Source organism: Microtus oregoni, unplaced genomic scaffold, assembly GCF_018167655.1.
Source record: "Microtus oregoni isolate MIOR12 unplaced genomic scaffold, Mior012 000000F_ref0000247, whole genome shotgun sequence".
Lineage (NCBI taxonomy): Eukaryota > Metazoa > Chordata > Mammalia > Rodentia > Cricetidae > Microtus > Microtus oregoni.
Genome location: NW_024543059.1, coordinates 1,995,480 through 2,022,333, shown reverse-complemented (window position 1 = coordinate 2,022,333; position 26,854 = coordinate 1,995,480). Strand labels below are relative to the sequence as shown.

The window sequence follows — 26,854 nt, the reverse complement described above, 5'->3', positions numbered from 1 at the left end:
ACGTGATAGGTGCTCAGTCAAATCTGCCTGGGTGCTTTGGGGATGGGCTAATGGGGGGCTCCCACATTCTCTCCTGTATCCCACATTTTGGAGGATGCCTGTGTGCATAGGGCCCTTTGTGGTTTCCCAGGCACTCTCTCTAGCACTCCGTCTCATGCCCTGGTTGTAAGGGATGACTTTTTCAGAGAAGATTTAAGTATTACTCAAAGCAGGGCAGGGGCTTCTCAAGTAGGCAAGTGGGATTTGGGTGGCGCTCTCCCCATCCAGGCATGGTGTGCTTGGGGACCAGGTGAGCAGCCTCCTACACAGAAGCCAGCACTGTCGAGGTCAGTGTCGAGAGCAGTGGGTGTGAACAGTAGACTTGGCACTGCAAGAGGACCCGGGGACCACCCCAGGGCTATGTACTCACCATCCTCTAGGATGCTGAGACCCAGGCCTGGGGGAATGGCTCTGTCGGCAAAGTGGCAAAGTGTTTGCCGTGCAAGCATGCAGACCCAAGTTTGGATCCCAGAACCCACGTAAAAAGCTGCATGTGGTGGTGCAACACCAGAAAGGAAGAGACAGGGGGACCCCAGGGATTGCTGGCCGGACAGCCAAACTGGCAAGCTCCAGCTTTAGCGAGAGAGCCTGTCTTTAAAAGTAAGATGGAGGTTGATCAAGGGAGACACTTGGCATTGATCTCTGGCCCCTACACGTGTGCCATCTGCGCACACGCACCCCCAACACTCCCACACACACACCCTTACACGGAATGCCGGAGCCTCCACACTGTCCTCAGCTTTTACTATCTGATGACAGACGCTGCTCAGAAATCTGCAAAGCTTTGAAATGGATTTACATCTCATTCATCACAATGCAATCGGCGGCGTGCTTTTAAAAACACAGCTGTGCATGTGAGCGTGCTCTGCATCACTTCCATCTGCGTGCTGTAAGCACACCGCCTCCCTGCGTCTGTGGTCTGAGGCCCTTGGGTCTGCTGCCTGAGGCTGGGACCCTCTAGATGAACTGAGTGGAAAGCCAGCCTACTGTCATGTCTGCTCTTTGCTGGCCTGTAGAGATGTTCCCTTATGCTCTGAGCCTCAGTTTTCCTGTTTGTAATACTGGACATTAATAGCCAGTGTGTGGTAGCACAAACCTGTAACTTTAGCATTTGGGCAGCGGAGGCAGGAGGATAGCGAATTTGAGTACAGCCTGAGCTGAACTGTGAGTTTCAGACAAGCCGTGGGCTGCCCTCTGCTTCAAACCTGCTTCAGGAGCACAACAACCAAGGGCAAGGGATGGCGATCGGGACGAGCACCCAGGAGAGCCGTAGCCTAGCATGAGCAAAGCCCTTGGTTTGAACCTTAGCATAGCATAACCAGGTGTGGTGGCACACGTCTGTAGAACTGGGATCAACACTTGGCATGCATGAGGATCAGAAATTTAAGATCATCTTTGGCTATGTAATAAGTTTGAAGCCAGCCTGGGGGAGATCCTATCTCAAACAAACAAACAAACAAACCCCTACCCCAAACCATAGAGAGATGGTAACCTCTCACCATCCCCAACAAGGCGGCCAATCTAGGGTGGGGAGAAGGGGACTGTAGAGGAAGAGAGGAGGGCCCTAGGCCTCCTCGGAGGTTACCCTGCTATGGCCCAACCTGTCCAGATGACCGATGTCCTGCGTTGACCTGCGGGCTCAGAGTCTGAGCACAGAGCCCAGCCCCTCTTCTTCTCAGTCTTGATGATCTCTTGGCTTTGCCAGAAGCAGTTGTCTGGGGTGGGGTGTGGGACGCAGGCATAGGTGGCAGAGCCAGAGAACTCGAGCGCTGGTCCCTGTGGCCTCACCCGGTGGAGCAGGGATGTCTTGGATGTCAGTCTCGTGAGGCGTGCTATGGTCTCCGGGTGTTGAGACCGGTATGGAGGGCTAGGCTGTCAGGTTTCAACCACAAGGCTGGGAATCTCCAGAACAGCAGCCTTGGGAGAGCCTGCCACATGCCAGGCACTGCCTTCTGCACCTCCTACCTCAGCGCCCCTCAAGAGGAGGCCCCCTGATCCCGTTTCACAGATGAGGAGACTGAAGGTAAAGGGATTTCCATCTTCTTTGCCACCCTATAGAGAATGGTAGCAGATTTGGAACTGAATCCCAGCTCTCCTAGTCAAAGGCTGAGATCTTTCCTCTGGCCACAGCCTGAGGCAGACCCAGGAGAATAGCAAGGCTGTGTGCCCTGACCAGCTGTGCAGGAGACATGGAAAGTCCTGGGAGAATCCCTGAGGGCCCAATTCTCCCTTCCCTGCCCTACCACAAGACCCGTCCCATAATCCCTCAGGGCATTTGACTCAAGGTATCCATGGGATTTGCTGCAGAGATCATCCAGAAGGTGGCGTCTCCCCCTCCTCTGTGCCGGCCACTGGTGTCCCCCGACCAGGGACCCCGGGAGTGCGTCCAGCTGATGCAGCAGTGCTGGGAGGAAGATCCAGATGACAGGCCCAGTGTGGACCAGATCTACACGCAGGTCGGTGCTCCCCAGAGGCGCAGGGCCTTACAAGCACTCCTGTCCACAGGCCTGGCTCGGCCCAGGGCAGGCCACATGCATCTCCAGGGCCTGGAAAGGATGGGTTGTCAGGGGACACACGTCAGCAGTACCACTCTGAGGAGGACAGTCATAAGAGAGGGCCATGTGTGCCGTCCTGCCGGTCCAGCCTTTTCTCAGCCACTCTGTCTTTACGGCAACCTTCTGAAGCACACTGCCATGGTCTTGGCTCTGTAGAAGATACAGGAGGCAGAGGCAAGCTCCCAAGGGACCTCACCAGGTGACTGGTTGTGTCCCTGAAGAGCTGCTGAGGAGCCGCACCCAGGACCAGGCCTCCCAGCAGCTGAGCACAGGAGACTTTAGTCACAATGGAGACAGTCCTGGTCCCCGAGTCAGTGAGGGTACTCAATGAGCTCTGGGGTCCCCCTAGCCTGCTTTGGGATGGCAGTTGGAGGGCTGAGGCAAGTCTGCACCTAACTGAACAGGATAGCTCTCCCCCAGGGCAACCCATCAAACCCAGATCTACGTCCTGTTCCAGTCTCATCGTCCCCAGCCACAACACCAAATTACCAAGGTGAAGTTCAGCATCTCAGACAGGCAGGTGAGGAGAGACAGAGGCAGCATGGCAGACCCAGACGATCTACAGGGCTCCTTGGGACATTGGCACATACCCCACACATACTGTGGCATCATGGGGTAGCACCCGCTTCACAGATGACCCTCTGGATTTCAGAGTTAGCAAACTCCAAGGGCCACGATGATGGCGGGTAGATGAGTTAGGACGATCAGAGATGGCTGAAACACCAGGGTGATATCTCCCTGGGGAGGTTAGAGGTCATCCTGGCTAGAAAGCCAGGGGAGGAGGCACTGGCATTGCTATTCCATATCTGTGACTGAGAAAGACCCCTGTCTGTGGCCCATGGCAAAGAAAACTACGGGCACACACTGTGCTAGCATGATGAAGGTGGGATTGCATCCTGCCTCAGAGGGCAGGGTCAGAAGGCCTGAACAGCTATGCCAACTCTCACCCGTTGTTTGGGGTAGCTAACCTCCCCTGTTCCCTTGGCCTTTTTCTATGAGGGCTGGAAAGAGGTGTCACTTGTGGCCACAGCGACCTGGTATGAAGACCCAAAAGAGGCTTCTCTCCGCTTGGCAGTGGCAGTAGCTGTTTTTCTTTACAACAATGGGTTTAACCCTCTGCTGTCTGCATGGGCATTGGTGGATCGTGTGATCTGTGTTTCCATTTTGGTTTCGTTGCTAAGAAACTTGCTTCCAAACACTGATCAATTTCTACATAGAAACCCCACTCCTGAATTTAGTCTTTTTTCCCTTAATCTTTAGTTTCCTTTGGTTCTAATGCTCCTGGATACTTAGAGAGGGAGAAGAAAAACAGAATTTTATATTTTCTACTTATCCATTTTTCCATCCTTCTATCCGCCCATCCATCCATCCATCCATCCATCCGTTTGTCCATCTGTTTGTCCATCTGTCCCTCTGTCCATCCATTCATTTGCCCACAACTCATCCATTCATCCATCCCTTCATCAGGCCCTCATTCATGCTTTCACCCATCCGTAACGACTCTGTCCATCCATCCATCTGCCTTGGAAAAGAACACAGATTATCCTGTCTACAATGTTACTGTGAGACCACATGTAATTGAGTTTTACAAACGTCGATGATGATGCTTGTCCGAACACAAATTCCTCTGCTAAACTCATCCAATCCAGATATTCCCCCACCTCCCTCTGAACTCCTGTGTCTTCCTGATCCACACATCTGCCTTCACTTCAACCCATCTCCCCAGCCGGGGGCTCCGCCTGGCTACTCCCAAGCTGTGGGCAGGAGGTGTTGATCCGTACGAGTGAAACTGAGATCTTGTTCTTTCTCCAGTTCAAAAGCATCAACCAAGGCAAGAAGATGAGTGTGGCTGACTCCATGCTGCGGATGCTGGAGAAGTATTCCCAAAGTCTGGAGGGCCTGGTCCAGGAGCGGACTGAGGAACTGGAACTGGAGAGGCGGAAGACAGAAAGGCTGCTCTCACAGATGCTCCCTCCGTGAGTTTCCTGTGGGTACCATGGGACCAGCCATGGGGGGCAAGAGGGCAGCTTGGTGCAGCACCACTCAGTAGCCCGCGGCAGCTCATACTTCGGGAGTCTGACCCGAGTCGCTCACTTCAGGCTTTTTGAAACACAGAACGATCTGGCGAAAAACTGTTCTAGCAATGAGGAACTCAGTCCTGCGTGCACAACAAAGCTTGCCTGAATCTCTTTGAGGAACAAAACCAGCTAAATACAGATCAGACCCGACCACGTTGAAACTCTTTGTAAAGAGCATGTGACATCTTTCATAAAGATGGGTTCTGTAGAGTGACAGAGAAAGACATTAGGAAAAGGGTCTGAGGGGGTCAGGTGCCGGCTCTGGCCACACAGATTGCACAAAGCTCACCAGGCTAGGAAGAAAATTATGGCGGCTCCAGCCTTCTGGGTGGAAAGCGGGTTTTGTATTCTTTTCCTTGAAGGAACAACCCTGTGTGTTGATGTTCTAGGTTCCCCTTGTGCATGTCTGTGAGCACAGCCGCTCCGTGCCCCTGCACATGTTTCCATGCCTGAGCACACATGTGTGCGCATGTGTGTGAGCACAGAGTTCGGCTCAAGTGTTATTTCTTAGAATACCTTCCACGTTGGTCTTTTGAGGGAGAGTCTCTCTTCACGGTCTGTGGTTTGGCTGGGCTGACGGGCAACCCCAGAGCTCTTCCAGGCTCTGCCTCCTCAGACTGGGATTGCAAGCATGCATACAACCCTGGACTTTCACGTGTGTTCTAGAAATCAAATCAGGTCCTCACTGTTATACAGCACCCTTACCAACAGATCCTTCCACCCCCTCTGCTGCCACCTCACTGCTTCTCATTTATCTGACTTAGCCTTCTAGCCTTTCCTCATGCATTGGGCACTGAGTTATTTATACCGGTGTTGGGTTCCTACTGCCCATGCCCTGGGAGCAAGGAGTGTCCACAGTGCTCCCCATCACTTCCTAGGAAGTCAGGACAGGTCTGCTCAGCATAACTGGTACACCGGCCAACCAGGGACTTCCTCCCTCTCATATCTCCAGCTTCCAAACGGGGTCCTCACCTGGCCCCTCCTGTCCCTTCAGGTCCGTCGCCAATGCTCTAAAGATGGGGAGGACCGTGGAGCCGGAGTACTTCGACCAGGTCACCATCTACTTCAGCGACATCGTGGGCTTCACCACCATCTCAGCCCTGAGTGAGCCCATTGAGGTGGTGGGTTTCCTCAATGACCTCTACACTCTGTTTGATGCTGTTCTGGACAGCCACGATGTGTATAAGGTGAGGACAGTAGGAGACTCTCCTCCTCTCCCTCCCTCTGCAGCTGCGAGCTGCAAATCTGTTTCCATGCACATATGTGTGCATCTGCATCAGTTAACTGCAACATTACACAACTGTTGCTGTATAAGGAATGATCTCAAAGTCCAGGAGCATACGGAGAAAGCGTGGGTTACAAGCCTCAGAATGGGCTCACACACACACCTCTGGCTAGCTAGCTGCGGGCAAGGTGGGAGCTTTGTGATCTTAGCTTGGTTCTCTGTCTCTGGAACCTTGACTTGAGGGATTCAGCTCTGACCTATCACTCTCTGAGATAGTTTACATGTGTGGTTGGGTTCTAAAAGAGGGCAGAGGCGTGCTGTGCTGGCTTCTTGAGTTCTTACCTGAGCTTGGCACACTGCTTTCCTTGACAGACTCTGTTGGCCAAGGGAGAAGATATGGCCAGCTGGAAGATGGGGGAGGAGCAACACCAGATGTGGATGGAAGTCATTGTAGCCACATTGCAGGGATGGGAGCCCTTGCAGTCACCTTGCAGGGATGGGAGACTTTGTAGCCACATTGCAGGGATGGGAGCCCTTGCAGCCACCTTGCAGGGGTGTGGCTCCAAGGAGGGATGGAGAGTGTCATCGGGGTGTATTTGTTCACGATGCTCACACGTCCTTCGTCTGTCTGTTTATCCTTTATCGTCTTCATGGGCAGGCCCTTTTGTGTCTGGAGCATGGATGTAGAGACAAGCCAGTCCTAGTCCCACCCTGCAGGGACTCTCAGTCCTGTAGGTGTTAGATGGCAATAACCCTCGTGACCGTGACAATGGCCGAAAGCTGAGGGAGTGAAGAACAGGTGTGAGGATAGTAGGGAGGGTTCCAGAAGAGGAAACTTCTCCCCAGCACCGTCCAGCTTGGGTAACGCCACTTCAGCAGGCCATGGGGCCCAGATGGGTCACTGTGGTGGGGCACAACATGGGCCAGCAGCCGCAGAGAGGGGACAGGCTTCAGGGTCTTGGCAGAGGCACCAAGACCTTCTGTGACCTGATTCTAGTGTCTCTCTAGATCCTGGGTTTCGTTCCAGAGTGGCCAAACGTGTTGCTTTGGCCAAATATCTTCCCCTCTCTGGGCCTGCTTCCTTGTCTGTGGATCAGACAACCTTTATCCTGGCAGTTTACATAGAAGCACGTGTCAGCTGCGATTGGGAGAGCAAGGGGCTCACTGATTCCTCTGCAGCTCCACTGTGCTGTAGAGACCCTCCTGCAGCCCTGCCTCCCACCCCCTGCCTCCTGCAACCCTGCCTCCTGTAGCCCAGCCTCCCACACCCCTGCCTCCTGCAGCCCAGCCTCCCACACCCCTGCCTCCTTCACCCCAGCCTTCCATACCCTGCCTCCTTCACCCCAGCCTTCCACACCCTGCCTCCTGCAGCCCAGCCTCCCACCCCCTGCCTCCTGAAACCCAGTCTCTTACTATTGGTCTAGGAGCTGGTGCCCAGGGCAACTCCAAATGGGACAGAGAAAGTGGGGAAGGGGGTTCAGGTGTCATTCTACTCCAGCTCTGTTGGCTTTCATCCCCCTGTGTGGTCTTTGAGCCATAGCCCTGGGAGTGGCAGGGGGAGGTGGAGTAAGGCAGGGGCAGCTTCTGGAAGGAGTCAGGGGATGGGTCGGGCAAGCATGCTGTTGACTGCATTACTTGTAGTGTCTGTCCCAGCATTTATGGAGCACCTACTGTATACAGGATGCTGTGTTAAGGGCTTTGATCTGTGAGGAAGGTGCTGGCCCCCTAACTTACAGATGAGATGGTGTAAGCTCGTGGTTTATGTGAACCCGAGGCTTGAATTTACAGTTGGGTCCTCAGCCCCTTGTAGGACGTTCACCCTCTTCATGACGAAGACTCTTTTAGGATAACGTGGCAGGTCACAGTGGTTCACAATGGAGTCGACCCACCTCTCCTGAGTCACTTGCCACTCCTCCTTCTCTGTGGACCTTCGTATTTCTCTGAGGGTTTGAGTCTCACCAGCTCCTTCCCCCTCCTGGTTCATCCACCTCTTCCTCTTTGCCTGCTCCAGACTTAGCCAGACTTCCAGGCTCCCATTGGCTCCCTTACCTGCTAGACGCTGTGAGGTGTTCTGCTTGGTGCTCTCAAAATTCCCCCTGGCAGAACTTGGTGGCTCAATCCTGAGCCCCAGAGAGGACGGAGGCCTGCCTGCAGCCGCACAGACAGAAACAGAGCCAGGAGGAACCCGAGTGTCCTCAGGGTAGAAACCAGCCTCTGCAGACATATGGTGGGGACCCACAGAGGCCTCTGCTCCTGCCCCTGGAGTACTCGGAACCCCCCCTGCTGCCGGGGCGGGAGGGGGATTCCATGGCTCCAAGTGGTGTCTGGCAGCCCACACCTCAGCCTCCTGTGAGTCCCACAGGTGTCTCCCTGGAGCCCCCTTCCTTTGATCTGCCCTGAGTCACCTTGGCCTGTCTCTCCACGCCTCTGCTAACCTTTCCTCACACTTGTGCCCCTCCCTGCTCTGAATCATGCCTTGGCTTCTTCGCTCTGAACTCTGGCCAAGAGGCCTGCATCTTCCCGGCAGAGGGAAATGAAATCAAACAAGGCCTGCACACCCCTCCAGATGTGGGGAGCAGCAGGCCCAGTCCCTGTGATGTGTGACGCTCTCATCACTCATGACATCTGCCTTGGTTTCCCTCCCGTCCGCAGCAGGATCTAGTTACAGCTTTGGATCTTTTCTGGCCTGAAAAGCAGCCATTCAAACAAACACATGTGTGGGGATCGGGGTGGGGTGAAGGGGGGAGAGTGGTAGCGGTGGGGGTGGGGAGGAGGGGTGGGGCGGGGCTGAGAGGACCACCCCAGCATCAGCATGGCTGAGTAAGCTCTGCTCTGACTGTAGTGTGGAACTGAGTGTTGGGGCTCAGGGCCCAGGACAAGGCATGGGACAGAAGATAGGGGGATAGGGGACAAGGGTGTGACTACCCAGCTTGGCCTGGAGTGTGGAGGTGTGAGGCCCTGGCCACCTAAGCTGTTAAACAGCCCTGAAGCTTGCCTGCCCTCCCAGCCTGAAGCTCCTGTTCGAGAGGCAGGGTTGAAGAGCCTATGGCTCAGGACACTCTGCTGATTAGCAGAGAAAGTGCCGTCTTTCACCAAGTCACAACATAATGCCAGCACCGGCTGCCTCAGCTCTTCCCCACTCCCAGCCTCCACTGAAAACCTGGAAGGAAGAAGCATGCATGCTGAGCAAGGACCTTAGGAGGGAGAACTTGACTTGAAGGTCTTCACAGCATGCCTCTGATTTAGCCCTCGATACACACGAGGCTCAGAGAAGACAAGATCCCTTGTTGAGGTTACACAGCGAGTCAGTGGCCCAGTTAGACTCCACTAGAAGGCCTCCCTCGATCTCACTTCTCCTCTGCGGTGACCCTGCCCCTTCTGAAGGAAGCATATATATGACAAGCAGCCACAACCTCACTTACAGGTGGCTGTTCATCACCAGGCATCTCTGGGCACACCAGCTCTGAAGGAAGAACTGGGCTGTGGGAGGGACAGCCAGTAACAGCCAGCATATGTGGCTGTGTGATGTGTGGCGGGGGGGGGGTATCCTGAGAAACAAACAGCTCTGACAGTAGGGGGTGCAGTGGAGGGGGCATCACACTGACCTCAGGTCCTGAGGTTGGCAGGGGTTCTGTGGGGCAGTGTTAGAGCTGGCTCTGTGAACACATTCCACTCACCGAGAGAAAGCTGAGCTGCAAGGGAAGCTGTAGCTGCAAGGGAAGCTGTAGCTACAAGGGAAGCCCTCTGCCTGCACAAGCGGCAAAGCTGGGGTGGAACCAATGGTCTGTCTAGTTCCAGAACTTTCTTTCCTTTATCTCCTCCTCCTTTTTAGTTGTGTGTGTGTTTGTATGCATGTATGTGTGAGTGTATATGTGTGTGTAAGAGAGAAAGAGAGAGAATGTGCTTGTGTGTGTGTGTTTGTGTGTATGTATGTATGAGTGTGTGTGTGTGTGTGTGTGTGTGTGTAAGAGAAAGAGAAAGAGAGAATGTGATTGTGTGCCTGTATGTGGAGAATGAGGACAACTTGTGAGGATCAGTTCTCTCCTTCCACTTTGAGGATTCTGGGGATCAAATTCAGGTCATCAAGCTTAGCTACATGCACCCGTACCCACTGAGTCATTTCAAACCTCCCCAAGCCCTTCTCCTTTGGAGTCAAGGTCTTACTATACAGCCCAAGGATTGCTGGCCTCAAACTTGCAGCAATCCTCCTGCCTCAGTCTCACGATTTCGAAGAACACAGGCTGTTACAGGCTGCCCTAGAACCCACTTTCTTTCCGGTATCCATGGAAGCCACTAGAGTCAGGACATCAGATTGCCCCTGATAGGTGGCACCTTCAGATGAAGCCCTGGCTGGCTGTGACCTAATGCATATTGCTCCCTGGGTCTGCTATCAGAGACAGACAGTCACCTACCTTATAGACATCGGCTGCCTAAATGGCTCAGTGCTGAGTGCCTGGGCCCGAAGGCTGGAAAGGCTGCAGAGTATATGAGATCTAGAGGTGGGGGATCTGGGGGCCCCCTGATTGGTGGCACGTAGGTTTGGGTGCAGGAAAGGCTGTTCCAACACGAGATTGTCATCTGCAGGTAGAGACCATCGGGGATGCCTACATGGTGGCATCTGGGCTTCCTCGGCGCAACGGGAGTCGGCATGCGGCTGAGATCGCCAACATGGCCCTGGACATACTTAGCTATGCAGGAAACTTCCGGATGAGGCATGCACCCGATGTGCCCATCTGCGTCAGGGCCGGTCTGCACTCAGGTAGAGAGGGCTAGGGGCTACGGCCAGGGTGGTGGGTCAGCCCCAGGTGCTGCTCCTGAGCCTCTGGCATCCAGACTCTCTGCAAGAAAAGCTCTGTGACCCTTGACTGCCCTATCCCAAAGGCTCTGGGCACTCAGATTCACGCCTTACTTGGTTTAAGACTTTCTGCATATTTGGGTTTCAGGGCCCTGTGTGGCAGGTGTCGTGGGTCTCACCATGCCTCGGTACTGCCTCTTTGGGGACACTGTCAACACTGCCTCCAGGATGGAATCCACAGGGCTGCGTGAGTATCTTCAACTCCTATCCCGCCTGGGGGAGTCTTTCTCAGCAAACCCAGACTGGCTGTGTGGGAAACAGTACTTAGTCACCGTGTCCCCAACTGGTGACAGCACATGCTAGGTGACAGCAAAGGGAACAGAAGGGAGGGGGTGTGTATTCTTTAACTGTCCATGGCGTTTTTATGATGATCTCAGGGGAGAATTAGCAGAGAAGACAATGATTCAAAAGGGCAAGAAACCTAGGTCTTCCTCCTGGATCTGCAACTGACTTGCCCAGTGTCCTTAGCAAGCTCCGCCTGGAAGGCCTTGGTATTCTCCTGTTACAGTGAGGTGACCCCGCCCCTTCCAGTTTGGGATTTTATTTGGCTGCATGCTAACTCCTGTTATGCTAGGTCAGCTCCAGCACCGCCATGGAGACATCTCTAACATTTTAGGCCCTTACTTTTGAAGGACCTGGAAAAAGCCACCCCAAACTGCCAGGTCTTAGGGCCTCTGCCTTGGGTGCACAGAAGGCGCTGTACGGGGCACACACTGTGTAACTGGGTGTGGTAGCCCCACAGGTAAACATCGTGTTCCAGGGATCTCCCCTCCCAACACTTCATTTACGTGGCTTGTTTGTTCTTCTGGGCTCTTTCAGTGACCACCTGTCTCCAGAACGAGAGGTTTGGGCCTTGTGAGGATGACTAGGGCCAGAGTCACAGGCTCTTAGAGAAGTAGACGCTGCCAGGGAGCTGTGGCTTCATTTCTGCCTTTCTCCTCAGCGTACAGAATCCATGTGAGCAGAAGCACCGTCCAGACCCTGCTCAGCCTTGACGAAGGCTACACAATTGATGTCAGAGGCCAGACTGAGCTGAAGGTGAGGGACTGACTGCCCTAGGGAACACAATCAATGTCAGAGGCCAGACATTGATTGCCCTGGGGACCAGTTTCAGCAGGCCAGTTTGTGTGAGCTGGGCATAGGAGGTGATTCTCTCTGCTCCCCAAATTGTGAATCAAGAAAAACTTCTTCCTGGGAGCCATTTGTTTCTTTGCGAGAGTCAGGGGCAGGGCAGAGAAGTTGGGGCTCTAGTGAACCACCTGTGCAGCGCCCTGGTGCCCAACACACGCAGCACACGAGGCCCTCGGAGCAATTGTGCAAAGAACAAATCAGCCTCATGTTACACAGTTGAGGAAATGCAATTAGCAAAGCAAAGGCCCATCCGGCGAAGGCCCCCAGCCTGTGCTGTCTCTATAACACTCTTGGGCTTCTGTGCACCCTCAGAACCCAGTTCAGACTGCACTTTTCACTAAAACCTACCCCGGCCCAAGAATATCCCCACTTTCTCCCATGGCTGTCATAACTTCCCTGTGCACCCATAAACGGCTTTCCACAGTGTGACCCTGGCTGAGCTTGCCAGCGAGTGCCCTCCTTCAAGGCAGAGAAAAGCTGTGAACCCTGGATTTCCCTCCTTCCCTCATTTCTTCCTTCTTCCTTCCTCCCTCCGTCCCTCCATCCCTCCCTCCCTTCCTCCCTTCCTTCCTTCCTTCCTTCCTTCCTTCCTTCTTTCCTCCTCCCTTCCTCTGATGTGGTAGGTGAGCTTTGTTGTGAATATGTTTTATTGACATTGGTTAATAAAGAAGGCTGTTTTCAGCCAGTGGTTTAACAGAGTAAAGCCAGGCTGAAAGAGAGAGAGAGTAGGTGGAGTCAGGGAGAAGCTATGGAGTGCCAGAAGAGTTAGCTAAAGATACGCTTAAGCTATTGGCCAAACAGTGATTTAAATAATATAGTTTCTGTGTGATTATTTCAGGAGTCTGGCCGCTGGGAACAAAGAGCCTCTGACAACATCCCTCCTTCCCTGCCTCCCTCCCTTTCTCCCTCAGTTTCTTCTTCTCAATCTCCCCATCCTGTCCCCTCCCCCAGTTCCTCTGCTAGGGGTATGGCTGACTAGGAGACAGGGACCACCTAGTTTAAAGGTCCCTGGGCTATGACTGGACCTCAGAATCAGGCGGGCTCTGTGACTCACCTCCTGACACTGTGGATGATGTCTCAGCAGGAGGAGCAGTGGTGGGAGGCCTTCCCCAGCTCCTGAGGGCCAGTGTCTGCCTGTGTCTTCCTGGCCTTGACAGGGCTGGAGCAGGCTGTGGGGGAGGGTGTGGACTGTTTGACTCGGGGACATGGTGTACCCTGAGAAACTCAGAGGGGTGGGATAGCACACCCCAGAGTCCTATAGCTCCTTCCCACATAGTCCCAGGGGAGGCTGCAGGGTCTTCCAACTGGAAGGAAGTCTACACGATGCCTGCCTCAGGTTTTAGCATTCCAGGTCTGCCTCCATCTCTCTGACTGGTAAGTATATCATTAAATCCTCACAGTGGCTTTAGGGAAGAGCAGAGGAAGCACAGAGAGGTGAGGTAAGTTAACCAAAGTCACACAGCTGTCAAGAGGCAGAGGCAGGCTTAGCCTCACCTGGAGAGTTTCCTCTGGGCCTTGATCTCTCACCTCTTCTCTGTTCTAGGGTAAGGGCTCAGAGGAGACCTATTGGCTGACAGGGAAGGTAGGATTCTGCAGGCCCCTCCCTACACCTCTGCCTATCAGACCTGGGTGAGTCCCCAAAGCCAGAACATGTCCCCATTAGGGATGACCCATTATTTTAGATTTTCAAAGACCTAATGAGACCGGAAAAATACATAATTTGCCCGGTGCTAAGAGCTGTCTGCATTGCTGGGTGGTAGCTATCTCTGCTCTACAGCCTGGCTCAGCCAGTCCATTTGGGGAGCACTTGGGGGGTCCCAAGATGCCCAGTTGGCCCGCATGAGAGAGCATCCTGAATCCCCACAAAATCTGCATAAACAGGCCATCTGTGGGGACAGCACACAGGGGCTTGCCGTGCACTGCCAGCCCGAAGGGTCTTTCTATTCTGAGCTGACCAGCTGTGTCCTGGGTGCCCTCTTCCACAGTCATGAGACTCATATTAAAAGGACACCAAAAGGCTGCATAGGGAGAGACCTCAGAGCTCGGGCCTCTGAGAGCATGCTCTCTGCCCTGCATCTTTGGGGGTATCATGTCCCTCACCGAGGGCCGTGTGGAACAGTACTAGGTTCCTCCAACAGGCTGTCCCTCGTTCCCCTGCCCACATAAGAACCTCCACAGGCAAAGGGAGCAGGCACAGGTATCCTGGAACCAGGATGGCCAAGGGGCTCAATCCACCAGGGGAGGTTGGGCTGGGAATGTATCCCCCTCCCAGGTGACCCATCATTGGGTTAAAATTCTCCCTCCACCAGTGCCTCTAACCCAGTGGTTCTCAATCTGTGGGTTGCAACCTGTTTGGGGCTTGCGTGTCAGATGTTTGTATTAAGATTCATGGCAATAGCAAAATTACACCTATGAAGTAGCCACGGAATAATTTTATGGTTGGAGGAGGGTCACCACGGCATGATGAACTGTGTTAAAGGTCTGGGCATTAGGAAGATTGGGAAGCACCGCTCTGGTTGGCTTAGCCACTTCCAGGTCTGCCCTACCCAGCACTTGCTCTGCTCACGGGCTCCTGGGCTGCCTCCCAGGGCACACCTCAAGTCTCCCTGCCCCAGGGCCTTTGCTCTTGCCCTTGCTATGGCTTAAGAAGCCCTTTGTTTGTTCGTTTGTTTCGGTCGTCAAGTGTTTCATCTCTTTTTAGCACTGACTGGGACTCCACTGAGCCACACCAAAAGCCCCTTTCTGCACCCAGGGCTCCACTCACAAGCCCCTCTGTGCACCCGACCTGGTCATACCCTGATGATACCCCAGTCCCCTCCCCCAGCCAGGCTCTGTCCATGTCCACACTTCAGGGAAGGTCTCTCTCTGCCCCCGGCTACCCTGTCCCAGGACTGGGGACCCTGTAGGCCTGGCTCCCATTTATCAGCCAGAGCTCCGGTGGCTGATGGCTTTTCCATTCCTAGACAGAAACTTTAGAAAGTGCCAGAAATGTTTTCATCTCCTGGCTCGGGGGGGGGGGGGGGGGGGACCGGAGATTAGCTGCAAGGAGCATCGCCTGGCCCAGAGCCTCAGGCAGGCAGTCAGGGGGGCTTGGGGGGTCTGTGCTCAGAGCCTGCCCATGAGCTGGCAAGGCTCTGCACTTGTGTGTGCGCGCACACACACAATAACACACACACGTACTCATGCATGCACACACGCATGCACACACACACTCACGCATGCATACACACGCATGCACGCAAATGCACTCAAGCATGTATATGCTCACACAGGCACTCACGCACTCACAAAGCATCTGTTTGCACACACTATTTCCATCAAAAGTCAGGCAGAAGTCAGGGACAGAAACCCTGCCCTAACCATGTGATGGCATAGCCACCGACCCAAGGTGGCCGGATTTAGGGAGTCCCCTCCCATCACACTTCAGGGAGACACCCCACAAAGCTCCCTTTCTCTCCCTTCTGCCCTTGCTAACTACCATCAAAAGTGTCCCTAACAGCTGGGAGTATGGTTCAGGGGCAGATTGCTTACCTAACATGTCTAAAGCCTTGGGTTTTACCCCGAGGGTTAACAGATGTCCCCTATGGATTGCTGTGAAGTCTGGGCTGTCCCTCAGATGTCTGCTTCATTCTCTTGACCAAAGCAATGCCTGGGCTGGCCAGTTCCAGGCACTATGGGCAGAGCATGAGAAAGTGAGCTGGATGTGTCCAGGGAACCCCGCAGCCCCAGGGTCTCCCAGAGCCATATCCCAAGTAGGACACAGAGAGGCGGCCACACGGGCAGCTGAGGAGCCACTGGTGGCCGTGGAGAAAACATGACATGTTTGAGCATTTCTCCCACATCGCAAAGGTGGGGATGATCAAGCCCGAGTGCCCAGTGTGCCCAGTGTGCCCAGGACAGGCTGCTGGGTGTCAGTAGACATAGAGTGAAAGGCGTGCCTGCCACCTTTAAAGGCCTCAGCCACCTCTCATCATTGTCCCCAGTTGTTTATGAGCCTCCTCTTTCCATCCTCCTCAGAGACCCATGGCATGACCGCATAAACCAAGAAATCCGGACCGGCTTTGCCAAAGTGCGCCAGAGTATGGCTGAGCCCGGGAGGCCAGGGGAGGCTGGGCCAGGTCCCTGATAGAAAGTCAGTGAGCAGACCTGGCAGCCAAGATGCCCGCCACTACCCCCTGCAAGGAATGCCTAATCAGCTCCCTGGAGATCTTCCACCCACGAGTGACAGGAGCTGGTGTCTTCCCTAGTGGCTCCCGGGGTGGCCTTACTCCTGCCAGGGAAACAATAAAACAGAAATACTCCCTTTGGCCCTGCAGTTATTCACTCTGTTGGACAAGCCATTCTGATATAGAGAAGTCATTGTTTCCAAGTCCCTGGTTCCTACGGCGGTCCCCACCTCATGGCTAAGCAGCCAAGGCCAGAGAAAGGCACAGTTCTTCTGAGAAAGTAAGATGGGGAGAGGGCTCCCCAGGCTGGAACAGCGCCCCCACCCCCGTCACAGCTTGCAGAACCCCAACACACAGAACCTGGGTCTCATCCTCTCTAAGAGCATCCAGAGGACTCAGACTGCTTAGATTATTTCCGTGGTGCCACGGGAAGGGCCCAGCCCCGCCTACTCCCCTCCGCTGCCTCATCAGAACCAGCCCACAATGTCAGCAGCTGGGAGCACTATGCCGAGACCCAGTGGGTGCTCCCGGAACCTCAGGGTGTAAAACTGCAAATTCCTCGGCCATTAGGAAAATGAGAGCTCTCTCTTTCAGAAGAAAGCCTGACTCATCAAACTGCGACCCATCAAAGAACGCTCCCCGAATCCCTGTGGGTGATTTCAGAGCCAGAGAAATCAGGCATACACATGTAACTCATTTCCCCACCGAGGGGAGAGCCCTGGGATGGGGGTCAGGTTAAACCACTAAACAAACTTTCCTTCCAAAGATCCCTCGGGAGGGGGACTGTAGGACTGTGAGGGTTCTGGGAAAACCTGTATAGGGTCACTGTGTCCAGATTCTCTCCACCAGACCGCCCTACCTGCACAGCTTTGGGTCTTAATCTTGTTAAGCAAGGATCACGAAGACATCCTGTACCACCCAGCCATCCTGGACTTTGGCACTTGAGTAGTATGCAAAAGCAGTCAGCCAACTGGTCACCCAGGAGATGTCCCCATGCTGGCTCAGGCAGCCGCTCTCAAGTTCCTGCACAGACCCCTCTGGGAGAACCTGGGAGCTTGGGGGAGGGGGGTGAGGTAGCTCTGGCTCCAAACTGGCCCACTAAACACAAGTGGGCATGTAAGTTGCCCCTCTGAGGTCCTTTGTCCTACCCTTCCCTGTCATTCAGAATTGGGCAGGGGTCTGTACTCCTCCCCATGCCCTGCAAACTGCCTGCCCCCAGAAGACAGAAAAAGTTTGGGTGTGGGTAGCATGCCCTCTCCCTTCCCCAACCTCTGCCTCCTGAGGTGTTAACACTGCTAGAGGAGCCCATAAAAAACAGCCATGGTCCCCAATATTCTCCCAAGGAGCTGCCTCAAGGACCATGGCTCTGCTCTACAGAGCTGGGAGGCCTTCAGAGCTGGGCACTGAGGTTCTGGAGAGGAGCCAGCCCAGTGTCTGCGTGAGCTCACACACATCCTCAGGTGGAGCCTGAGCCTAGCCCTATGTGGGCATTCAGATGGTGACGGAGAGGCCTTCTGTCCCACCAGCCTATCCTTTGAAGTGGGTTCCCAGTGAAGGGCCATCCTGGCCCTCACTAGGAGATGGGGCCACACTTTGGCAGAGGGGGCCTGGTAGTGCCAGGTGATTGGAATCACTGAGTCCTACAATCTGCAGCTGAGCACAGTTTTGGGCGGAGGACTTGGAAAACTGCAAAGGCTTTAGCTTGGCAAACTCTGTACCTGCCCCCACCACAGGCTCCCGGAACCCCCAGACTCTGTACCCGCCTGTTCCACCACAGGCTCCCAGAACCCCCGGACTCTGCACCCGCCTGCCCCACCACAGGCTCCCAGAACCCCCAGACGCTGTACCCGCCTGCCCCACCACAGGCTCCCCGAACTCCCTGTTCGTTTGCTTGGCACACTCTCCACTCTTCCCCTGACCCCTCAAAGATACCACATCTTTACTCCTGCTGCTGCCTACCAAAATGACCTTGGCCCTTTCCAAGGCCCAGTAAACCCCTACACACCCGTCAAAACTTACCTGAAAAGCCCCTTTCTCCTCCTCTTGCTACAGACCCCTCTCACCCGTCCTGTGAAGGAATTAGCAGATGCTATGACCGCCATCACTGGGGCAGCAGCCATATTCAGCTCATCCTTTAGCTCAATGCCTATGTAGAAGCAGTTAGAAGGGACAGAGCTACTGAGTGGACAAGGGGCAAAGCTAAGAGGTTCGTAGGCTTCTTACGACAACCCTTCCCCGGGATGCTTGGACTAACGCTCACTCGGGATCCAGTGGTTTCGGCTCTGCCGTGGGTCCGCAGGTCTCAGCCCAGCCTCTGCTCAGTCCCTCTGAGCCTCCAGCTCTGCGCCAGCCTGGGTGTTTCTTCCCAGATCCTGGCTTCCACCCCTCCTGACAGATCCCTCCTCTTCTTCCAGTCTTTGCTCGCTGATACTTCCGACAGGAAGCCTTCCCTGAAGACTTTCCTCCCTGCCTCTCCTGGCTCCTCATTCCCAGCCATTCTGGCTGTACGGTTCTCACTGTGAACGCTTCTACTGTGGAGTCCAGGCTTCCTGAGCATGGCGGGGTCTACATTTTGCTTTTGTGTCTCTGGTGTCTGGTCAATAGGTGTCTGGAGCTTAGGGAGGCAGCAGAGGTAGAGGCAGCAGTGGTCAGGTGAGCATCAGTGCCGGGATACTCATGTGTGGAGCATTGCTCCAAAGGGAGAGGCTACATTCCGGGGGAGACTGTTAAATGTGGCAGCGGAGGACACAGGTTTGGGGCACACATAGTCTCTGGGAAGGCTTGAGGTCCTGGGGAGAAGAAGTCAAGGTCCCCAAGCCAATCCTGGCTTCCTACTGAAGGGTCTGCCAGAAGTCCCTGCTCCCGGATCCTCACACACGTCTGCTTCAAGGTTCCAGTCTCAGCAGGATGGGTCTTAAGACATCCACTAGGGGGCAGGCAAGGCATTCCAGGAACAGACGGACTTTTTCGGCTACAGGCTCCCGGCTTGACTGTCCGACCTGAAGAGGGGGGGTTCACTCAGCTGGAACAACCTGCCTGGGGATTCTCCTGACCACTGAAGGGCAGTGAGCGGTTGCAATGTCCTGTCACCGCACAGACGGCCTGGAGGCACTGGGAGGCGCGTGTTAACGGGTTTATAGGCTGCCATTCCTTACACTTGCGGGACTGCTCAGTTTGAGCACTCTCCCTGGCTCACGTGGCTTATTGTATCCTCTCTCCGGGGGCGGTCCCAATTGACTAGGTACTCTACCACCGAGGGCTCTGACCTTCCTTCGGGGCCCCAGACTACAGACATCTCCTCGGGGAGTCCCAGATCTCCCGACTGTGCACGGTCGAGACAGACCTGTGGTGTCCCTGTCCTCACCCTGTGACCCCCTTCTCTCTGCCACATACCAGCCACCAACCCAGCCAATCCACCAGAGTGCACTCCACCCTTTTGTTTTTTGGCAGTGCTGGGGAACGGAACCCCGCCTGAGCACATGATACCCAGCAATCCTCCCATCTACATTTTGCCATTGCCTCAATCTCAAAAGTCCAGCTGTTGTAAGGGCAGAGCCTCTCTTGGTCCTCTTACCATTACTGCAACCCTCAGACCTGGACCCCTTAAGGCATTCTCCTGGACTGGGCACACTGCGAGGCTCTCATGGATCGTCGGTAGAACATCTTTTATGTCACCAAAAAAGGGAACTAACAGGGATGGGGTGTGTGGAGCTCCATCTTCTCCACAGTCCCACAGGGTAAGCAGGGGCCACCTTTTTAGATGAATGGCTAAGTCAGTAACATGCTTCCCATGCAAGCACAAAGACCTGAGTTCTGATCCCCAGACCCCCTATACAAAGATGGATGTGGTAGTGTGAACCTCTCATCCTAGCAATCAGGCTGGGTTCAAGGTCACCCAGGAACCCCATGAAAGAACTGAACCTCAGCTCCAGAGCCACCTGGCAACCTCACAGGCTGCAGAGTTGTAAAGTGACGTCAACAGCTCTCCCTCCACACACAGAGAGAATGGGATCCCAGCAGTGAGAATAGCACTCTGGGATAAAGATAAAGGGGGAACTAGTTAGTCCTACCCCATGCCCAGATGTCTGCATGGTGGAGAGAGGAACTAGGAAGGGCACTGAGGACAGGGACAAGCCAATGGTGTGTGAGTGTAGGGCTGGGGGAGAGTAAAGGGAAAGGCCAGAGACCCAGGCCGCTTCAGGCTTCTGTTCATGTGCAGTAGCAGCTTCCATGGTGTGGCCCTCTCGTCCTCTCACGGTGCCCTTTCCTGACTCTTGAGATCAGAGTCAGGACACAAGGCACCCCTTTGGGCCACTTTTGCTCGGTCAGCATGGAGCCCACGGGGACGTTTCTCCAGCCCTTGCCTCTGGAATTTTCCATGAGGCGGTGGGGAGGGAAGCTGGAGAGGAAAGAAGGGTGACTGGGGAGGGCTTTTGGTGGAGATAACCAGGCGGGTTAGAGAGAGCAGGAAGGAGAGAGGGACAGAGGGCATGTGTGGGTGTGTGATTTGGAGGGTGGTGTGAGCAGAGACAGGAAAATGGAAAGGGTGGTGTGAGCCCCACCCCCAGCGCCATCATGAATCTTCACGCAGCGGGTGGTCTCGTCCGTGACTGCCACAGGGACCCTGGACTAGAAAGCCATTCTGGGGAAAGGTTCCAGGTTCAGAGAGGAGGTGGGAAGTAAGAGAAGACAGAGGCAAGGGTGCAGACCCGTGGGTGAGGAGCTGTTGGACAGAGTCCATCCAGGGTGGCACTGGCCTGAAGGCTCTGAGGAGCTAGAGGCAGCAGTGGGAGACAGGGGAGCAGTGGACTCTCTTCTAGGTCTGGCTAGGAAGGGGCTGGGGATGAGGGCTCTGTCCTTACTGGTGGAAAAATACACTAGGAGGAGAATTGTCTAGAAAGTTCCTCCTGCAGGATCTGTGTCTGGCAGCAGGCAGCACAGACAGACTGCCAGGAGGCTGGGCAGACCTGAGAACCACTTGGACAAGGTCAAGTTTGTTCTGGAAAATGGAGTTGAAACATCAAGCCCCGGTGTCCTGCCTGCCTGTCCACACAGAGGAGTGGCATAGCAGGAAGACAGGAGTCACTTAGCCTGGAAGAGGTGGAGAGCAGAAGTCCTTCAGGCCCAATAACCACATCCAGACTTTCAGATCTGGAAAAGAATGGCTTCCGGAGGTCAAGTGTCCACGGACACAGTCCAGCCTCCTTGTATCTGCCTGGATTAGTCACGGGATCCCCAAGACTGCGGCAGTTTGATGTCAAAACTCGTCTGTCTACCCCGTTCCTTCTTGTACCCCAGGAATCAGCCCCAGTAAAAGGTACCTGGTTCATGTATGGTCTAACACTGAGAAAATCTTGTGGGCCTGAAAATGCAGCCCAGTTTCTATGAACTGTGCACTGTATTATAAGTGTGCCTGTGTGACTGCGTATGTGTGTGTGTCTGTGCACACAGACGAGAGGCTTTTCTCCATGTCCCTGGTGTACAGTCCAGCGGTTGGGGGAGTTGGAGCATTTTATCCCTCTGTACACATATGATGTGAGCCACATTTTGCATTCTGTATCTCCTGTATGAGCATGCATTATGTGTGTTCCTTGTATGTTTGTGGTGTGTTCTGCCCAAGTCATGTGCATTTGTGTTGGATTTGTGTAGGGTGTGTATCCATGTGTGGTGATTATGTGACTTATCTCTCTTCTGTGTGATGTAGATGTGTGTACATGTTTGTCCGGGTGCACACACATGCTTGCATGTGTGTGTGAAGGCCAAAGGTCAAGGTTGGGTTGGTTCCTCAGTCACTCTCTACCTTCTTTATTTATTCATTTTAGAGACAAAGTCTCTTGCTAAGTATGGAGCTCACTGATTCAGCTAGACTAGCTAGCCAGTGAGCTCCAGGGATTAACCTGTCTCTTAGCTTCCTCCATCCCCCAACTCCCACAGCCAGCCCAGCCCAGCCCTAAAATTAGAAGTGTTGCCACCACATCCAACTTCGGTTCTGGGGATCCAAACTCATTCTTCACACTCGATCAGAAAGCACCTTTTCCACTGAGCCCCGAGAAGGCTTTTCAGGGCATTCCTATGAGCTTGAGGGGTTGGTGATGCTGTGTGCCTATGTGACATTTTAAGGACTGTCGTGGGGTTGGGCGGATTTGTGGCACAGCACAGGAGGCTGGATTTGCTTGTTAACTCCTGATTCTGTGATCTTGAGCTGGTCACTTACCAACAGCACCTGTCACCTTCAAAATGGAGATGATGGTGATGAAGATGGTGATGATGGTGATGATGATGATGATGGTGATGGTGGTGATGATAATGGTGATGGTGGTGGTGATGATGGTGATGATGATTTATAAACCTGTCTCATTAGGTTACTGATGCTTGACTGGGCTATAATCAAAAACTACCTAGCTCAACCTTCCCTTCCCAGCTTGGAATTACCCCTAGCAAGGAAGACCGGTGATCTTGTAGCAGGCTGTATGCTCCGTCCCCTTCCTTGTTTCACCTCTGCCTCACAGGTGAAGGCTGCCTGGCTGTAAGGATAAGGGATGGGGCACTTGCAGTGTCTCCCCATTGTCCCTTTGCCCCATCGCCCACTATCCCCCATCACACACTAAAGCCATCTTAGTCTAGGTGCCTCTCAGAGGGCAGTCCATAGACCAGCAACCTCAACACCACCAGGCTTAAGTGGAGGTGCAGATTCTAGGGCTCACTCCAGCCTATGGAACCAGACTCCCGGTGGGGGCGGGGGGGGAGCAGCACTCTACTTTAACAAGTTTCAAGAACTCTTATGAAGTGGGGAGCAGGAATCTACCTTCTCTGAAGAGGCTGCAGTGTGAGTCTGGAGGCCCCATGTCTAGTGTGAACTAGATCAAAGAGAGCAGGCTGGGTTGAGACAATTGGACTCTTCCCCGTGTGACCACGGGCTGTGTTCCCACTTACTGACCTGGGAGAGGAGGCAGGTGGCATTCTCTGAAGTGTGGGAAGACGAACCTATCTGTGGTGACCAGCCTGGCTCATGGGAGCCAGTTCCCAAGAGGCTCTGCCAAGTGTGAGACTTCTAGGCTCTGAGGAAGATGGAGCCTGAAGACTACAGCAAACAGGAGCCTGGCATCCAGTCTCCATCTTGGGAAAGAGCCTCAGGAAGCTGCCAGGACAAGGTGCCCACTGTGAGAACTTTGCCACAGCCGCTCTCCCAGTTGCTGGGTGCATGGAGCCTGAAGGGCAATGTCTCCCTGTTATAGCTTCCCCCATATCAGGCCTCCCAGGTCCTTCCTCCCTGCTGGGACTCCCTTCCTCCCATCACCCGCAGAACTCAAGCTGTCCCATGAAGAAGATGACACTACCAGCCAGAATGACCCAATCCTATGTCATTCTCTTTCCCTAGTGCCATCAGGCCCCCACCACCCCTGAAACTGGGCTCCATTCTACAGAAGCTGATCTTGAGTCTACAATAAGGATGCTGAGCTGGGTATGTCCCATTCCCCTCTCCTCCGTGTGGAGCCCAGTTCCCATGCTATACCACCCTCATGATCCAGAAACACCCAGGGACCTGACCTTCAAACGGTTAACCGGGAAGCCTGTGAGCTGGGTCCCCCCCAGTTCCCAGCAGTCCCCAGCCGCAGTATTGTGGTTTCACGGTCCTTGGCTCAGCACAGATGCGCTTGGAGTTTCATGTTTGTCTTAAAAGTTTTCGCTTGGCACCTCGCCACTCCCTGGGGGCCTGGGGAGCCTGCAGGGGGCTTAGTCAAGGTGCTCACTGCAGGGACTCAGAGCCTGGAGCCCCTGTGGAAGAGTGGAGGGAAACCACGCCTCAACACCTCCTCCTACCCCTGCCTGGATGTCTGACTACCACATATTCCACTAAGCACAGAAATCCAGCCCTCTGGGGTCATCCAGGCTCAATGGCCTGCAGGCTTCAAGATGCCCTGCCCTGCCCATTGCACGGTTATGGCCAGAACCCCTAAGACAGTCCTGAAAAGAAGCGTGATGACCACTAAAGAGGAGAACTCCAGAAAGGCACCTACCCTGACCTCATCCCAACTCCCCAGTGCCCACGACACACCTGGTCCCTGTGCGGGCTTGCTTCCCTGGCTCCTCAGCATTGGCTTTCGGCTTCAAACTCCCTTCTCTGAGACATCTGACATCTAGCTGCAATGACTGGACTTTCTTATTGTCCCTCCAAGAGCCATGCTCAGAGCCACGTTCCTCAGCAGGTGTGGTCAGTGCCCTCTGTGTTTAAGGGAAGATAAATAGGGGAAGAACTGGGGAAGCCAGGGTTCTGCTCCAGCAGTCAAGACCCTGATATCAGCTGATGGGGAACTCCCTGACTCCCAGGAGCCCATACGGGTGCTGGGCAGGGGCACAGAATGAAGACAGCCAACGCTGAGCACGAGATTCTTGTGTAGAAAGGAAGCCTGGGATTAGTTGCTGACCCCGAAGTTGTATGGCTTGAGACAGTTACTAGGTCTCTCCGAGCCTCACTTACCAGTGAATGAGAATAAAGACACTGTAGCCATTTGTAGCCATCGTTACTCTGGGACACCAAATAAGGATGACTGGCCCAGAGCGGGTGCTCAGCCTAGAGCGATGGAAGCTAAATTAGGGAACCGTGTTCTCATGCTCCTTCTCACTCTAATCAGTTGTCAAACAGGAAGTCAGAGAGGTCTAGCCCTCTGCTCCAAGTCCCACACGCTATAGACACCATTCATTGGCTTTCTGGATCACTAGCTCCAGCCTGTGTCCTCAAGTGTCAGCCTGCCTGAGCAAAACCCTCCCAAGGAGCCTTGAGCAAGACTCAGTGCCTGAGAGACACGCTCTCAGAGTGTGAGCAATAAGGGCCCAGGATAAGAAGTGTCAAGATGGAAGCATTTCCACTAAAACAGCTAAGTTGGTGTCTGACCTGCCACCTGATGACCATACTGAGAACACCCGGCTTCTGGTTTTTTTTTTTTTTTTTTTCTGGAAGGAAACTGTTCTCCGTGGGCCTTAGAATAAAGCACCCCACAGTGACCTTGTAAATCAGACCCTGCTTAGATTCTGGCCTCTGTCCCCTGCAGACTCCAGCTCTGCCTCCTGGATGAGACCCTTTACACCTCAGGATCAATCCACCTCCTTGTTCTCCCTCAGCCTCACATCTGCCCACAAGAGAGGCAGCTGAGAAATTTTATTTCCCAACAGGGAAGGGGGTCAGGCTCCTCACTGGGTTTCTAACCAAGGCCATCTTATGTTTTATGTTTTATAACGTCTCCCAGGCAGCACAACCATTGTCTCCCTCCACAGCAAGCCGCCTTCCCTGCCTTCACACAGCATGACAGCTCAAGATGGGGCTGAAGAGTTCCGGTTTGGTCCTCAAGCCCAAGAGACCTCTGTAGCGGTGGCCATGCTTGGCTGCCCCTATATCTCTTACCTCTTGGGGAGCCCCATCCGGGCACTGAATACGATAAGGCAGAACTTCATGTGCTTCCTAACCACAACCGCAGACTCTGGGGGCACAAGGGAAGCAGCCACTCATCCTGTAGCCCTGATGCCAGTCCCGCCCTGCCCCCACCTTAAGCCAAGCTCTAGGGCAAGCAAGACAGCCTCAGGCCCTAAGAGGTGAGCAGGCAGGGAGAGCCCCAGCCTGCCTGAATCTCTTTGTCCATCCCTGTTCTGATCACTCTGCAGAGTAGCCACGAAGTCCCTTCCTCTAACCGAGACCCCAGGGAAACGAACCTGGTGTCCGCCTGATTGACGCTGCACAGGAAGGGCATTCTCTAAAGCCCCCTGGGTGCTGGCCCCAGCCTACATTCCTTTCTTCCCATTCCGGCACCACGGCGCCACAACCAAAATGCAGCTCTTGACATCCCCGCGTTACAGAGAGAGACTGAGTTCAGTCTGACTAGATAGTACAGAGAAGTGCGGAGGGATGAACCAGGACTCTGGGAGCCCCAAGGTGGCTGGGCGGTGGGTGGGGGAGCCGGAAGCTTGCCTACTCTGCCTGACCTTACTGCATCCTTCACCTGCAGCCCCAGCCGACTCCACTCCTCATAGCGACAGGCGCTGCCTCCTTCTCGAAGCTTTGCTTGACCTCAGGCTGAGTCAGGACTCTGGGCACCATGAGACTTGCCGCTACTCCTTTTCACGCTGTTAGGATGGGGTGGACGTTCTCCCAGCGCTGTGACCATCAGGGAGAACATTGTGACTGAGGAGCCAGGCCTGGAGGACAGTGGCAACATTCTCCTCTCAAGAACACCTGTCTTTCCAGTCGGTGCTCCAGGCAGGGTGTGGCGCCAGTGACTGAGAAGGGCCAAGTATCTCTTTGAGGAAGTCCTAAGACTCGATATGCAATTTAACCTTCCCGAGCCTCGGGTCCCCCAACTATACATGGGGGCCTGGCTAGCCTTAGCTAATTGGTTTTTTTTCACATGTATTTACGGTCATATCACACCTGCCCCCCACCCCGCAACTCCCAGCCTCAGTTTCTCCATCAGTTATCTGGGAACTTTGACAGGCTCGGAGATGACTTAAAGACAGGAGAGCTGAGGTACGGGGAACCCCCCTCAGGGCCGTCCCAGGGCCAAAGAAGGGTCACTTCCTTCCGTGCCGGCGGTTGTCAGTCACCTCTGGGTGGCCGCCGCCCGGGTGTAGCGGCGCCAGGATTTCCTCCGCGGACCTCGGACTCCCTGACCCCGGGCCTCGCGGGCCCACGGCTGCACGTGCGGCTGCCCGAGCAGCCTAGGTTCCTTCGATTTCCTCCTCCCTCCCGGGGTTCTTCCAACCCTAGCGTGGGCCGGGCAGTTCCAGGTCAGAGGGGATGGATGCAGACTCCGTTC

The 26,854-nt window shown here is 54.4% G+C and overlaps 1 protein-coding gene across 1 annotated transcript in view; it reads left to right on the top strand.

Annotated features, from left to right (window-relative positions):
* Positions 1-26,854, top strand: part of LOC121452679 (guanylate cyclase 2D-like) — a 42,208-nt gene that overhangs the window by 15,076 nt on the left and 278 nt on the right. The window contains exons 12-22 of the mRNA XM_041658872.1: positions 2,347-2,495; positions 4,407-4,570; positions 5,667-5,859; positions 10,482-10,656; positions 10,841-10,939; positions 11,696-11,790; positions 13,427-13,512; positions 15,901-15,952; positions 19,363-19,397; positions 25,323-25,637; positions 26,533-26,825. Of these exons, the coding sequence (XP_041514806.1) occupies positions 2,347-2,495; positions 4,407-4,570; positions 5,667-5,859; positions 10,482-10,656; positions 10,841-10,939; positions 11,696-11,790; positions 13,427-13,512; positions 15,901-15,952; positions 19,363-19,397; positions 25,323-25,637; positions 26,533-26,825 (1,656 nt within the window). The remainder of the gene's footprint in view (positions 1-2,346; positions 2,496-4,406; positions 4,571-5,666; positions 5,860-10,481; positions 10,657-10,840; positions 10,940-11,695; positions 11,791-13,426; positions 13,513-15,900; positions 15,953-19,362; positions 19,398-25,322; positions 25,638-26,532; positions 26,826-26,854) is intronic.